Source organism: Pelobates fuscus, chromosome 2 (genome assembly GCF_036172605.1).
Source record: "Pelobates fuscus isolate aPelFus1 chromosome 2, aPelFus1.pri, whole genome shotgun sequence".
NCBI classification, from domain to species: domain Eukaryota; kingdom Metazoa; phylum Chordata; class Amphibia; order Anura; family Pelobatidae; genus Pelobates; species Pelobates fuscus.
Window position 1 is genome coordinate 114,967,169 of NC_086318.1, and position 14,895 is coordinate 114,982,063.

At 41.8% G+C, this 14,895-nt stretch overlaps 1 protein-coding gene across 1 annotated transcript; it reads right to left on the minus strand.

Annotated features, from left to right (window-relative positions):
* Window positions 1–13,479: 13,479 nt before the first annotated feature.
* On the minus strand, window positions 13,480–14,682 carry ARL14 (ADP ribosylation factor like GTPase 14). The gene has a single exon (XM_063441031.1). The coding sequence runs from the start codon at window positions 14,651–14,653 to the stop codon at window positions 14,048–14,050; it is 606 nt and encodes a 201-aa protein (XP_063297101.1). The 5' UTR covers window positions 14,654–14,682; the 3' UTR covers window positions 13,480–14,047.
* Between the last annotated feature and the right edge of the window lie 213 nt (window positions 14,683–14,895).

Sequence of the window (14,895 nt, forward strand, 5' to 3'; positions counted from 1 at the left end):
TTTTCTATTTTTTAACCTTCCTTATAGCAATGCCCGGCAGGAAGGCTGAGCAAGGTAGCCCACTTATTATTATTAGCCAACAACAATTCTCTCATTTTCCTTTTTATATTTTTTATTTTCCTTCTTTCTCCTTTTTTACAAGTACTCGGCTCCTTCTTTCTACTATTCTACAAGTACTCTGCTACTTATTTCTCCTTTTTTACAAGTACTCTGCTCCCTCTTTCTCCTATTCTACAAGTACCCTGTTCCTTCTTTCTCCTTTTTTACAAGTACTCTGCTCCCTCTTTCTCCTATTCTACAAGTACCCTGTTCCTTCTTTCTCCTTTTTTACAAGTACTCTGTTCCTTCTTTCTCCTATTCTACAAGTTCTCTGTTCCTTCTTTCTCCTTTTTTTACAAGTACTCTGCTCCCCCTTTCTCCTACCGTGTTTCCTCGAAAATACACCCTACCCCGAAAATAAGCCCTAGCTGAATTTTCGGGGTGGGCTGCAATATAAGCCCTACCCCAAAAATAAGACCTAGGCATTGTACCTTTGTGACCCGGCGGTACTTCCTTCTTCTATGAGGAGGAGGGGGAGGAGCGTTGCGGGCCGCGGCATCGCGCAACGTGATGACGATGTGCACAGCGCCGTCAGTCTGCCTTCACGGATCTTCAGCGGAAGGATCCATTTCCGGGCGGTGAGGCACCCAGTGGTCGGACTCGGCGGGCAAGGAAGGCATCTTTGAAATGTGAGTACCTTAAAACTGAGTTGGATAGATATATTTTATGTCTGGGACTGAATTAATTAAAGGGGGCGGTGAATTAATTAAAGGGTGTGGTGAATTAATTAAAGGGGGGGTGAATTAATTAAAGGGGGGGTGAATTAATTAATTAAAGGGGGCGGTGAATTAATTAAAGGGGGGGTGAATTAATTAAAGGGGGCGGTGAATTAATTAAAGGGGGAGTGAATAAAATAAAGGGGGGGCTGGATTAATTAAAGGAGGGGTGGATTTATTAAAGGGGCTGGATTAATTAGAGGGGGGTGGATTAATTAGAGGGGGGTTGATTAATTAGAGGGGGTGGATTTATTAAAGGGGGTGGATTAATTAGAGGGGGTGGATTAATTAGAGGGGGTGGATTAATTAGAGGGGTGGATTAATTAAAGAGGGGGTGAATTAATTAAAGGGGTTGTGGATTAATTAGAGGGGGTGGATTAATTAGAGGGGGTGTATTAATTACAGGAGGTGGATTTATTAAAGGGGGTGGATTAATTAGAGGGGGTGGATTAATTAGAGGGGGGTGGATTAATTAGAGGGGTTGGATTAATTAAAGAGGGGGTGGATTAATTAAAGGGGTGGTGGATTAATTATAGGGGGTGGATTAATTAGAGGGGGTGGATTTATTAAAGGGGGTGGATTAATTAGAGTGGGGTGGATTAATTACAGGGGGTGGATTTATTAAAGGGGTGATGGATTAATTAGAGGGGGTGGATTAATTAGAGGGGGTGGATTAATTACAGGGGGTGGATTTATTAAAGGGGGTGGATTTATTAAAGAGGGGGTGGATTAATTAGAGTGGGGTGGATTAATTACAGGGGGTGGATTTATTAAAGGGGGGGTGGATTAATTAGAGGAAGTTGGATTAATTAGGGGGTTGGATTAATTAGAGGGGGTGGATTTATTAGAGGGGGTGGATTAATTAGAGGGGGGGTGGATTTATTAAAGGAGGGGTGTATTAATTAGAGGGGGGTGGATTAATTAGAGTGGGGTGGATTTATTAAAGGGGGGGTGGATTTATTAAAGGGGGGGTGGATTAATTAGAGGGGGTGGATTAATTAAGGGGGGGTGGATTGATTAAAGGGGGGGTTCAATGTACATACCGGTACCGTAAATAAATAAGCCCTACCCTGAAAATAAGCCCTAGTGTGTTTGTTGTGACTAAAATTAATATAAGACCCGGTCTTATTTACGGAGAAACACAGTATTCTACAAGTACTCTGTTCCTTCTTTCTCCTTTTTTACAAGTACTCTGCTCCTTCTTTCTCCTTTTTTTTACAAGTACTCTGCTCCTTCTTTCTCCTTTTTTTTACAAGTACTCTGCTCCTTCTTTCTCGAATTCTACAAGTACTCTGCTCCTTCTTTCTCCCATTCATCAAGTACTCTCTCCGATTTTTCAAGTACTCCACTCCCTGCTATCGTGTATCCCCCTACCTACTCCAACTCGTCCCCTTCCTCTACCTGCGTGTTACACTTGTTCACAAGCGCATGCATTCATACGTGCGTACGCGCGTGATATGGGTGCACATGCGCGTTCAGGCTTGCGCTTTCCTGCACTCGTATCAGCAACCTCATACTTCCTGCTTACCACTGAGTGCACGAGAGATGAACAGAGCGTTCATCTCTCTGGATGAAGGGAGGATTCTGCTACCGCCCACCTGGAATCCCAAAACACCCACTGGTGGGCAGTAGGGACCAGGTTGACGGCCCATGCTCTAAAGTATGAATATCCTTCTAGAGATACGGTCTCCAATACTGCGTACAATACTCCAAGTAAGGTCTCACCAGAGTTCTGTACAATGGCATGAGCACTTCCCTTTTTCTACTGCTAATACATCTCCCTATGCAACCAAGCATTCTGCTAGCATTTCCTGCTGCTCTATTACATTGTCTGCCTACCTTTAAGTCCTAAATCCTTTTCCTCAGATGTTGAGGTTAGGACTCTATCAAATATTCTGTACTCTGCCCTTGGGTTTTTACATCCAATATGCATTATCTTGCACTTATCCACATTAAATGTCAGTTGCCACAACTCTGACCATTTTTCTAGTTTAGATAAATCATTTGCCATTTGGCTTATCCCTCCTGGAACATCAACCCTGTTACATATCTTAGTACCATCAGCAAAAAGACATACCTTACCATCAAGACCTTCTGCAATATCACTAATAAAAATATTAAAGAGAATGGGTCCAAGTACAGATCCCTGAGGTACCCCACTGCTGACAAGCCCATGCTTCGAATATACTCCATTGGCCACAACCCTCTGTTGCCTGTCACTCAGCCACTGCCTTACCCATTCAACAATATTGGAATCCAAACTTAAAGATTGCTATTTATTGATAAGCCTTCTATGTGCAACAGTGTCAAAAGCCTTACTGAAATCTAGCTAAGCAATGTCTACTGCACCACCCTGATCTATTATTTTAGTTACCCAATCAAAAAAATCAATAAATTAGTTTGGCATGATTTCCCTGAAGTAAACCCATGTTGTCTCTGATCTTGAAATTCATGTGATTTTAGATGCTCAACAATCCTATCCTTTAACATGATTTCCATCACTTTCCCCACTACTGAAGTAAGGCTTACTGGCCTATAGTTGCCCGACTCCTCCCTACTACCTTTCTTGTGAGTGGGCACAATATTCGCTAACTTCCAATCTTCTGGGACTGCTCCTGTTAACAATTATTGGTCAAATAAATCTGTTAATGGTTTTGCTAGTGCACCACTAAGCTCTTTTAATAACTATTGGTGTATTCCATCAAGTCCCATTGACTTATTTGTCTTTACTTTTTACATTTCCTCTGTAAACTCACATGTAACAAATTACTCATTTGTCCTTTTTCTTAACTGATGCCCCTTTCTGTAATTTTCATCTGTAAATACTGAACAAAATATTCATTGAGGCAGTCAGCTAGACCTTAATCCTCTTCTACATACCTTCCTTCTGTTGTTTTTAATCTAAATAATCCTTATTTTACTTTCCTTTTCTCATTTATGTATAAAAAAAAAAAAAAAAGTCCACTTTTCTTTTTTTTTTTAAAGGCACAGTACGCCCAGCCCCGGGATCCTGGCTCCTGTAAGAGATCCTGTACTAACCTGCATTGCATCCTGCTTGAATTACTACAATCCTCTCACCTTCCTAAATTGGATTATTATCAACTATCCTGTACTTACCTGCATTGCATCCTACCTAAAGGTTATTACCTGCATGGCACACTACTAGAATTGCTACAAACATTACTCCTTCCTGAACTGAAATTTTATGAACTCTCCTGTACTTGCCTGTATTGCATACCTGCCTGACTTGCTTCAAACCTGCACCATAACTACTTGGTCTACTATTGATTTAACCTGCCTACTAGATTCATCCAAACCTGCACCATAACTACCTGATCTACTATGGATTGAACCTGCTTACCTGATTCATTCAATCCTGCATTCTTCCTTCTTGGATTGCTATTGAAATTATCCTAACTACCTTGATAAATACAACCTGCAAAACCCACTATCTGGACATTGCTGAAATTTGATTTGTGCTCTTGGTTGTTTACTTTACAGGGCATATTACCTTAATGATTATTTCTCCTTTTTGTTTATTTATTCTACTAAAAGTACTGTTATAATTTTAAAGGCTACGAATAAAGTCACTTCTGTTAAACCTGGCAATCGTCTCCTATCTGACCTGATCAAGAACATGACAATTGTAGAGAATGTAATGTGTATGTGTTCTTATGGAATGTAGTGTATAGGGATACCAATTTGTGTAAGGGATGCAGTGTGTGTGTGTAAGGGATGCAAGGTGTGTTTCTGTGTATGTAATTTAATACAGTGTGTGTAAGAGATGCATTTTGTTTCTGTGTATGTAAGAGAATCAGTGTGTGTGTGCGCGTAAGGGATGCATTGTATATGTGTGTGTAGTGTAAAAGAGGGTTTGTGGGGTAGGATAGGGACTGAGAGGGGAGCAGCTCTTTTTTTTTATAGTGCTCTCCCATCCTGTCAATTAGTGATCTCCCCTTCCCTCCTGTCCCTTACTGCTCTCCCTTTGCTCCTTGTCCCTCTGCAGTCCCCCCTTGGTGGTCTTCTCACTCCTCCCCCCCACCCCCCCCTTAGTGGTCATCCTCTCCCCCCACTCCCATAATGGTCCTCCTGCCCTCTCCCAAACCCCTTTAGTGGTCCTTCCCCTCCTCACCCCTTAGTGGTCATCCTCTCCCCCCACCCCCGTAGTGGTCCTCCTTCTCCCCACCCCCTTACTGGTCCTTCCCCTCTTCCCCCCCTTAGTAATCCTTACCTTCTCCCCCCCATCCCCTCAGTGGTGCTTTCCTTCTCCCCCCACCCCCTTAGTGGTCCTTTCCCCTCCTTCCCCTTCCCCCATAGTGGTCCTTTCCCCTCCTATCCCCCACCCCCTTAGTGGTCCTTTCCCCTCCTTCCCTCCACCCCCTTAGTGGTCATTTCCCCTCCTTCCCCCCCCACCCCCTTAGAGGTCCTTTCCCCTCCTTCCCCCCCACCCACTTAGAGGTCCTTTCCCCTTCCTCTCCCCACCCCCTTAGTGATCCTTTCCCCTTTCTATCCCCACCCCATTAGTGGTCCTTTCCCCTTCCTCTCCCCACACCCTTAGTGGTCCTTTCCCCTTCCTCTCCCCACCCAATTAGTGGTCCTTTCCCATTCCTCTCCGCACCCCTTTAGTGGTCCTTTCCCCTTCCTCTCCACACCCCCTTAGCGGTGCTTTCCCCTTCCTCACCCCACCCCCTTAGTGGTCCTTCCCCCCTCCTCACCCCACCCCCTTAGTGGTCCTTATCCCCCCTTTGGTGATCCTTCCCCTCTTCCACCCCCCGATAGTGCTCCCTCCCTTTTGTGCCTCCTACCTATGTAGCATGGCCGGGACGGCACGGACAGCAGTACAGGAATTTCTGTTTCATATACCCGGCCGCCGGCAGACTGAAGGGAAGCGCTGAGTGAGCCCTTCCTATCATTCTGCCGGTGGCCAGGTACAGGAAACAGAAGTTCCTGTCCCGCGGTCCACGCTGCCCTGCCACGCTACATTAAGTGAGCGGCAGGAGGGAGCGCTGTGCGCTTCCCTCCTGCCGGTCACCTAAATATAGCGCCCCCCGGGCCGATGCGTCCTATGCGACTGCCTAAGTATTTACATAATCATTGTACAGCATAGTAACTGCTCGTACCCAGTTTCCCCTTATTGTGTCTATAAGTATTAAATATTAAGCAGAGTAGAGGTCTGCAGGCTCCAGATATACATCTGGGTTGTTCAATAAAGTTAATGAATTGAAAAATAGATTGGAAAATGTAGGCCAAAATAGCTGATTTGAAAAATTCTTCATATTCTGTTATAATTACAGTTTGGCTGTGTTAGACTAATTATTGCAATTCAGTGTTTAGTCAGTAAACACTTCATATGTTGATTTGGAATGGTGCACGATGTATGCTTTGCCTTATAATTATTGTACAACCCACTCTTTTCAATAAGAAAAAAAATTGAGTAATCATTATCATTGCTTTAGCTTTTCATAGATTTGCATCACCAATCAATTTCTTTTGAAAATATGTATATGTTTGCATGGCAGTTAAACATTACTACCAGAATCATAACTTTTCTATTCTATTCACACCAAAAAGAAGACAAGTTGCTAGCTGTTTGGCTCTGTTGATGGCATTGTTCAGCATTTCAATGTGAGATTCTACTAAGAACTCAGAACCCCTGGGTTTTACTGCACAGTTTATTTGTTTAATGTAAAGCCAAACAAACATCAGTAAAAACTGGTAGAAATGTAAGTGTAGAAATCAAAACACTTGTAAACAAGAAAGGCAGGAGAAAAATAGATAACACTGTATGCATGATTTACACTAAACTACTACTAGAAATGTTTCATTAATTTGATCTAAAATTGGCAAAATCGATTTTCAGGTCATCACTAATCATTGTTTCTTAAATTTATCCTTGAGTCATAGTGAGGCATTGTGAGTTCACAGAAGCAGTGTCTGCTCTATTCCTGCGCTGCATAAATCCTCTGTTTAGACATGAGTCCATAACTAGACAAATCAATAGATTTACGGGTAAAAGTATAATTTTTTTAGCTGATTGAAAGTTGACCACTGAAAAAGTTAAACACGTTTCCATATATAGCAGATATAATAATGATAATAATAATAATAATAATCTACTTACCGGTATATAAAACTTTGCTCCCCAAGGACACTCAAACCACTAGCCGCTCTTTCTCATTTGCACATAAATAATTGTAAAACACAGATGAGGTCATTTACAAAACACTGGATTTTGTCCACATGGACAAATTCTGGTGAAAATTACGATATTCTGACCACATTGCCTATTTTCCTATTTCATATTTACTAATCCAAAATGCAGTCAGAATTTGGTAAGCCGAAGCAAATCTGCAGCAGTCCCTTGGATGCATTTGGTGTCCAGGCATTAGGTCCTCCCACTGGTTATTATTTTTAGGGCCCCCACCATCTGCCAATGGCAGCTGGCAGCACATAATTAACTCTTGCAGTGCAAGGGTTTTTAGGTAAATATGTTTTTATTGGTTTTGTTACTTTACATCTCTTATGCAAGGTCTAGTGGCATTCGTTAGCTGAGACGCGCAGGTCTCCAATATTGTTAACAGCAGTTGGTTTAATGCATTCAACAGTAGTTGGACTCGCTGGTCCGTGAGTGTTTGCATATCAGTTTGCTGTATGGTGTATGAGCCTTAGATGCCGAGTGTGTTGGAAACAGAAAAAAACACTGATATCAAAACATTCATATTCGTGTGGTTGCATAGCATCAAGTGTAGAGGTCCCATTTTAACGACTCTTCCTGACTTTTTCATCTATTTATTTATATGCTTAACGGTGTATTAATGTAATGGTTATTCCTTGGGTTGTTTGATTCTTGGGAATGTGTTTTGAGTTCGCAAGAGTAGGAGAGTGTTGGCATGTGTGGTGTCTTGCGGGGGCTCGCCTTCAAGGAGTATTTGGTGGTGGCACTCTATGAAGCTTGTGGGGGTTAGCGAGCATCAATGGTGTTCAGGATTCATGTGTCCATGTCTATCTATATAACCTCTGGGACAGGTGAGTGTGTGAATTCTGTTAGTTGGGTTCATTTTTTGCGTAATACTGATTACCCTCATGTCCCCTTTGGTTATCCTGCCTTTAGTTTGGGGAGTATGCACCCATAGTCGTGTTGTAAATCCTTGTGATGCCTGTGGTCCGTGACAGCGTCTTCTTAGGTGTGAGGTCATCCCTGTCCTGCCACTGTCTCTCATTTTCACATTCCCCGTGTCAGTGAGTGTGTCAGTGTCTCCGTTGTCTCCTTTTGTCTAGCTAGTTAGCTATCACATGACTTTTATACGTTGTGTGTGTTAGGGAGGAGGGTAGTAGCAGAAGAGTGTAAGAGAGTCTGACAGCAAGGTACCCCCCGGGCCCCACCCCACTGCGCCTCCTCCAACCCTATTTGCAATGTATACTATCCATGGTTGCGATCTTTCCAGAAATTTCATGAGATTACCCATCAAGGTCATGTGAATTTCCTCTGCGGATCTAATTTCTTCCACCCTGTTAAGCCATTGTTCCGCTGTGGGTGCCCGGGTTAGTTTCCAGTGTAAAGGTATCAGTGCCTCGGCTGCGTCGAGAAGGTGTCGCAGGATCGACTTTTTGTATTTTTATATCGGTTCCTCTGTGGAGTGTAGTAATGCTCTCTCCATTGTGAGTGGGGTTGATTCGCCCAGGATATCTTTAATGCGGGAAGAGATCATATTCCAAAATGGTTGGATAAGGGTGCACTCCCACCAAATATGTTTCACGGTTCCGATCTCGGTCTTGCATCTCCCGCATGTCGCTGGTGCGTTGGGGTATATTTTATGAAGAAATTCCGGGGTTCTGTACCAAAACGGTAGTACAATCTGATTGAGGATTTATGTTGTAGGGTCAGGATTTTGTCCCATTGTGTATTCGTGAAGGTTTTGTTCGCAATTCGTTCCCAGTTGCGCTTATAGGTGCGTGCCTAAGGTTGGCTTTCTTCCAGTAAGTATTGGTATAAGGTGGAGGTCGGTTTTGTGATGGCCGTTTTCCCATAAGATAGCCCCTTGAACCATGTGAGGTTCCTGTGTACTGAAGGCTTGTCCGATATTATGTTATAAAAATGTTTCAGTTGCGAGTATCGGAATATTTGCATAGGGGTTGGTGCATCCCCTGTGAGGAGGTTTATGGGTTTCAGTCCTGTTGTGTCCAATGCTTTGTGGAGTGGGATAAATTCCTCCCCATGGAGGAAGTCCCATGCTCTGGGTGGGAGTCTTCCCCCTATTTGCTGGTTGTCCGTCAGTGTGATCATCGGGCTTGGTGTGGGGAGATGGCTTGTGCTTTCCGTATCAAGGACCAAACCTCAAGGGTTTGTGATGCTGGGGAAAGCCTGTTCGGTCTAGTTGGTGGTCGTCTCCTTGCGTTCCATAGGCCGGTGAAGATGGAGCACTCTAACGTAATCCATTGTTTATGCTGTGGGTTGGTGTTTATGCTGTGGGTTGGTGTGCCATTCTAGTACTCTCTGTAAAGTGGTCGCATGGTGATATTTGGAGTGTCAATGGGATCGTTTGAAATAGGTTCAGCAGCCTGTGTAGGATGTTCATTTTAATCACCACTGTGCGGATCAGCCAGGAAATGAGCGGATAGTTCCAGTTCCGTAGATCTTGCTGTATGCAGGTGAGAATTGGGATGAAGTTTGTTTGGTATAGAGTAGCCGGGTCCATCGTCACCCATATTCCTAAATATTTAATTTGCGTCTGGCACCAGCGGAAAGGAAAGGCGGCTGCTATAGCTTTGTGTTCTGAGGCGGGGTCCACAATGTTGAGTAATTCGCATTTAGTTAGGTTGAGTTTAAGGCCTGATAGGTGTCCATATTTTTCGAATTCCTTCATAAGGCATGGTAGTGTGATCCGTGGTTGTGTGATGAAGAAGAGCATATCCTCTGCATATGCTGCGACCTTGTGTGCGTCACCTTGCCATTTGAAGCCTGTGATGTCAGCATTCCGTCTGATTGCTTCTAGCATGGGCTCCAGTGTCAATGTGAAGAGTAGTGATGACATTGTGGATCGAGAAGGAGTCAGTCACCGCCCCGTTAACTCTGATTGTTGTATTCGGATTGCTATATATGGCTAAGATCCATGTTGTCATGGATTCGGCGAAGCCCAAATGCCTTAGTGTCAGTTTCAGGAACGTCCAATCCACCTAATCGAATGCCTTTTCAGCATCAGTAGAGAGCAGGAGTAACGGCGAGCCATTCTTCCTCGCCAGATGTTGTATGGCAAGGACCAGTAGGGTGCTGTCCCTTTCAGGTATAAATCCCGTTTGATCAGGGTGTATCAGCATTTGCATCAACCTACTTATTCTGGTAGCTAGGACTTTTGAGAAGAGTTTCGTGTCAATGTACAGGAGAGAAATAGGTCAATAGCTGCTACACGGTTCAGGAGTGCAAGGGTTTTAAAATAGTTTGGATTCTCTTTTTAAATCTAGACCAAGATTTTAAGCATCCGGGCCCAGATTTAATTCAATCAGTACAGATATCAGCTGTCCTGAAATACAGACCAAATTCAGGCCCGTTCGGAACCTGAATTACAAAATCCAGACATTGCTAAATTGCAAAAAACAATGTCTGGATTTTGCAGTTCGAATGGCCCTGTACGCAGCTGGATGGTTTTGCCCCATTTGGTACGGAGCCATTCTGACTAGTGAATTACCACAAGAGAAGCAGAACTGTGATACACTAAAAACATGATTAGTTGTGTTGCATGAAGCACGCAGACATGGCTCTGTAAATCTAGGAGGTAACAGTAAGATTCATGAACACATTTTGTAGACACGTATCACTGAAAATATTGCATTGTTCAAGTGTAGCCTTGTGTTTCATGTGATCTGCTCTGCTGTAACTCTGCTATATTTACACTGTGATTGATTTATGTAAGTGCTTGACATTTTGCTTTGTCATATCCATGTAAGAAATATATTTGCTTGTTGGAGATCCCCTCACAAGCCTTTTTGTCACGTGCTGCCTTACTCATGTTTAAGTATGTTTTTAAACTGTATATATATACATATATATATAAAATCAAAATTATGCAATTATACAATCCCCATTGAAAATCAGTTATTGTTTTTTTGTCAAAAGCAATTGAAATAGCTTAACACAACAAATGCTTCAAGTGGTTTCCTAATATGTAACTGAAAACTCAACTTAATATGACTTCTCAAATCTCAAAATTATTTAACCCCTTCGGTGCAAGCATCATTAGTACTTATTAGAGCACCCTTTTGCTGTTATGAATTGCTGCTAACAAGATGCATAGCCAGACACCAGCTTCTAACAGAGTTCCTGAGGAATCTTACCCCCTTGCTTCTGAGCAATGGCCTCCAGTTCAGTGATATTATTGAGTTTGCGTTCTGCAACCACCTTCTTCAAATTGTACCAGAGATTTTCAATGGACTTTAAGTCAAGTGACTGTGATTGCCATTGTGGAATTTTCCAGGACTTCTTCTGGAACCAAGGAATGGATGAAATTGGTGGAATTAGAGATATGCGTGGGATCATTGTTTTGTTGGACAGTCCAATGACGCCCAAGCTTTATCTTCCTCACAGACGTCATGATGTTTTCTCATAGGATTTCCTGATACTTCAGGTTGCAGGTTTCCAGTGCCAGAGGATACAAAGCAGCCCCAGAGCATCACAGAGCTACCACCATGCTTAACTGTAGGCAGAGTGTTCTTTTCATTATATGCTTCATTCTTCTTCCTCCAGACATACCACTGATCCATTGGGCCTAAAAGTTCCAGTTTTGTTCATCGTTCCAGAGAACAGAATCCCACAACTTTTGTGGCTTATTTATATGATTTTGAGCATATTAGAGCTGATTTGTCTTGTGCTTTTGGGTCTGTAGGGGTGTACGTCCTGGAGTTCTGGAATGGAAACCTGTGTTTAGTTCTTGTCTTACTGTGCTCACTGAAACCTCAGTGCCTGTTGCCACCAAGTCATACATCTGGTCTTTTGCAGTCACTCACAAAAGACCTGTAACAGGACTTCTCAGAAATCTGGTTGCAGCAGATGATAACTTCCTTTTTCTGCCCCATCCAAGTAGTGTAACCACTGCTCCTTCAACGTTGAACTTGCAAACTATTCTCCCAATGCTGCCTCTAGGAACATTCAGTGCCTTCCCTATCTCTTTGTATCCTGTTCCTTGTTTGTGAAGGGCGATGATCTCTTTTCTTAACTTTGTGGACCATTCTTTTGACTTAGTCCTATTTCTAACATGCAGTCAAACGTGACACTCAACAAACCCCAAGCCAGTTCAAGTATTTCAATTGTTGCAGCTCAAGCACACCCGGTGCAACTAATAAAGTCCTGTTTTAGGTTAGTTGGTTAAGACTGATGGGATCTGACGTCAACATGATGTTTACCGATACAACTAATCTCTGCGTAGGACCAAGGATGACCCTTTCAGATTTACTTTGTTTTCCCCTAGGTGATGCAGGCTACAGTTGCTGGGAGTGGCTGCACACACCTGTCAGCAGGACTCTAGGTCAGGGGTGGGGAACCTTCGGCTCTCCAGATGTTTTGGACTACATCTCCCTTGATGCTTTGCTAGCATTATGCCTGTAAGAGCATTATGGGAGATGTAGTCCAAAACATCTGGAGGGCCAAAGGTTCCCCACCCCTGCTCTAGGTCCATCAAGGATTAGCTATGATAGAGGGAATTGCAGAACGCGAATGATTTAGTGCATCTTTGGTGTACTCAAATATTGTTTCAGTTACCTGCACAACAAAGGTGATGTCTTCCTGTGATCAAAATGTCTTCTACATGATAATTGTATACTGTTATTTACACAATCTAGCGTCATGTGCATCTGGATTCAATAGGGATTGGGAATGTGCCAGAAGATTAGGCCAGGAAAACAAGATACCAGGGGCAGCCAGATCAGAGACAATTCACGTGGTTGTTGTTGAAACTGAGATTAGAACGATAAAGAAACATTCATGTATGTTGAATCAATTAAAATATACAGAAGGTATGAAATGTGTGTAATTGTCATCATGCTTAATAAAAGTGATGTTGTGAATCATTAAGCGTAGATACCTGTCCTTCAAAGCTTTATAGTGTTATATTGTGTTAAATAAAATACAGTGTGTTAAAAGTTAATAACACAATGCATAAAAAGTTGGTTTGACAAAAAAATCTATTTAAGTAAACACTTGTTTTTCAGTCCAATAAAAGTTGAGGGATACCAGGCAAAAGTCAGAAAATGTTATCAATGTTACCGATTGCTTACCGTAAAGCAGACCAGTAATTTTTCCCTTTTTTTTTTTTGTCTTTACTTTTGGATTCATCACATTTCTCTGCTTAGTAAGTAAACTAAGAAATACATTTAGAACAAATTAGGCATAATTCAAAAATCTTTCAAAAAAACAAGTTAAATATATTTGACTGCATTTGTGGCTAAATTTTGGGCGTTCATACACAACTCATAATTCACTAAACAAAGAAATCTAGTAATTAAAAAAAAAAGTCAAAAGGCTCAAATAAGTGGTGACTGTAACTGATTTTCTTCTAAATCATCTGGTTTTGTCTACATTTTTCAATCCTACAGTGTAGTGAAAAAAAAATTGTTTTATTTAACACCTAAGAGAAAGCAGAAAATTCTTTAAAAAGAATAATACCGTATTGTAAGGTGAAATAAAATAAAGTGGAGAAAACCACACAAAAATCAAACTCACGTTCCTGCAGATTATTATTGTCTGCTATTTTGTCAATCTATAATGGTATAACGTGACAGGTATAAGGGTGTACACAGTACAATATTTATTCTTCGTCATAAGTAGCTATTTAATAAACTGATACTAGTTGGAAGACAGGTAAATCAGATGACTAAAATATTCAACTAACCTTGCATAATGGCAACAAAGATTATTTTTACCACTATTAACAAATTTGCCAACATCCTCTGCAGTGTTGTATAAGTTTCTCTCTGCAAAATAAATTATATTAACAGCATATACCCTTGCATTCACTACAGGAGTGATATATATTGCAGCATTTTCACAGTATTGTATTTGCAAACCATGGACAAATTATCAGTGAACATCGCTCAACACAATTGACATGTTCTATCGTACTTCGTAGTATTGTTTAAACAAAAAAAAACAACGATATTGGAATTTTGTCATAATTACATTGAAAGTGCTCTGTATCTGTTTGTTGGTTGATATATATGTTCAGGAGTCTGTTCATTGTCCAGATTCACATTTTACGGGACATTTTGAGTCTTACATTCTGTTTGGAAAGCACTAGGTTTTCTTCTTTGGACTTCATGCAGTTTTTGACAAATTCTGTCACTTTGTTAAGTCCTTCTGCCAGCCCTTGACCTGTGATGGCACAGCATGGCTGCACATACCAGTCTCTATCAGAACAATGCTTCTTCATATTAAATTTCCGAGTTATCTCTTCAGCATTCAGTGCACCTGGCAAGTCCTGCTTGTTCGCCAATACAACCACTGGAACGTTTTTTATTAACTCGTGCTGAAGGATGGATTGAAATTCTTTCTTTGATTCATCCATATGTTGCTTGTCATTGCTGTCCACAACATACACAAGTCCATCTGTGTTCTCAAAGTAGTGGCACCAGAAAGCTCTCATTTTCTGCTGTCCTCCAACATCCCACATGGTTAGTTGCAAATGTCTCTCGCTGTGGATCATCTCCACGTTGAAACCTACTGTAGGGGTTGTTGAAAAAGAATCTTTAAACTTGAACTTGTACAGCACAGTTGATTTTCCTGCTGCATCCAAGCCAAGAATCAGGATACGGGCTTGTTTAATTTTGCCTTGCGTAGAGACCAGTAGACCCATGTGTGTGATACTAAAGCCAGTGAAACGAGCGATAGAAAAAGTTTTGCATGGTGCTTCTAATAATGTGAGCTGTGTACTTATAAGCTGTCTTATCAGCAAGTAAAAAGGTGTATTGTTTATGAAGGTTTAATGTTCACTGCTTGTCACAAAGGTGGAACTGTCATGAGTAATAAAGAATGATCAATAAGGCAAACCAAAGTTCAAAGTATATGTGAACATAGGGAGGTGTGAAATTACAATTT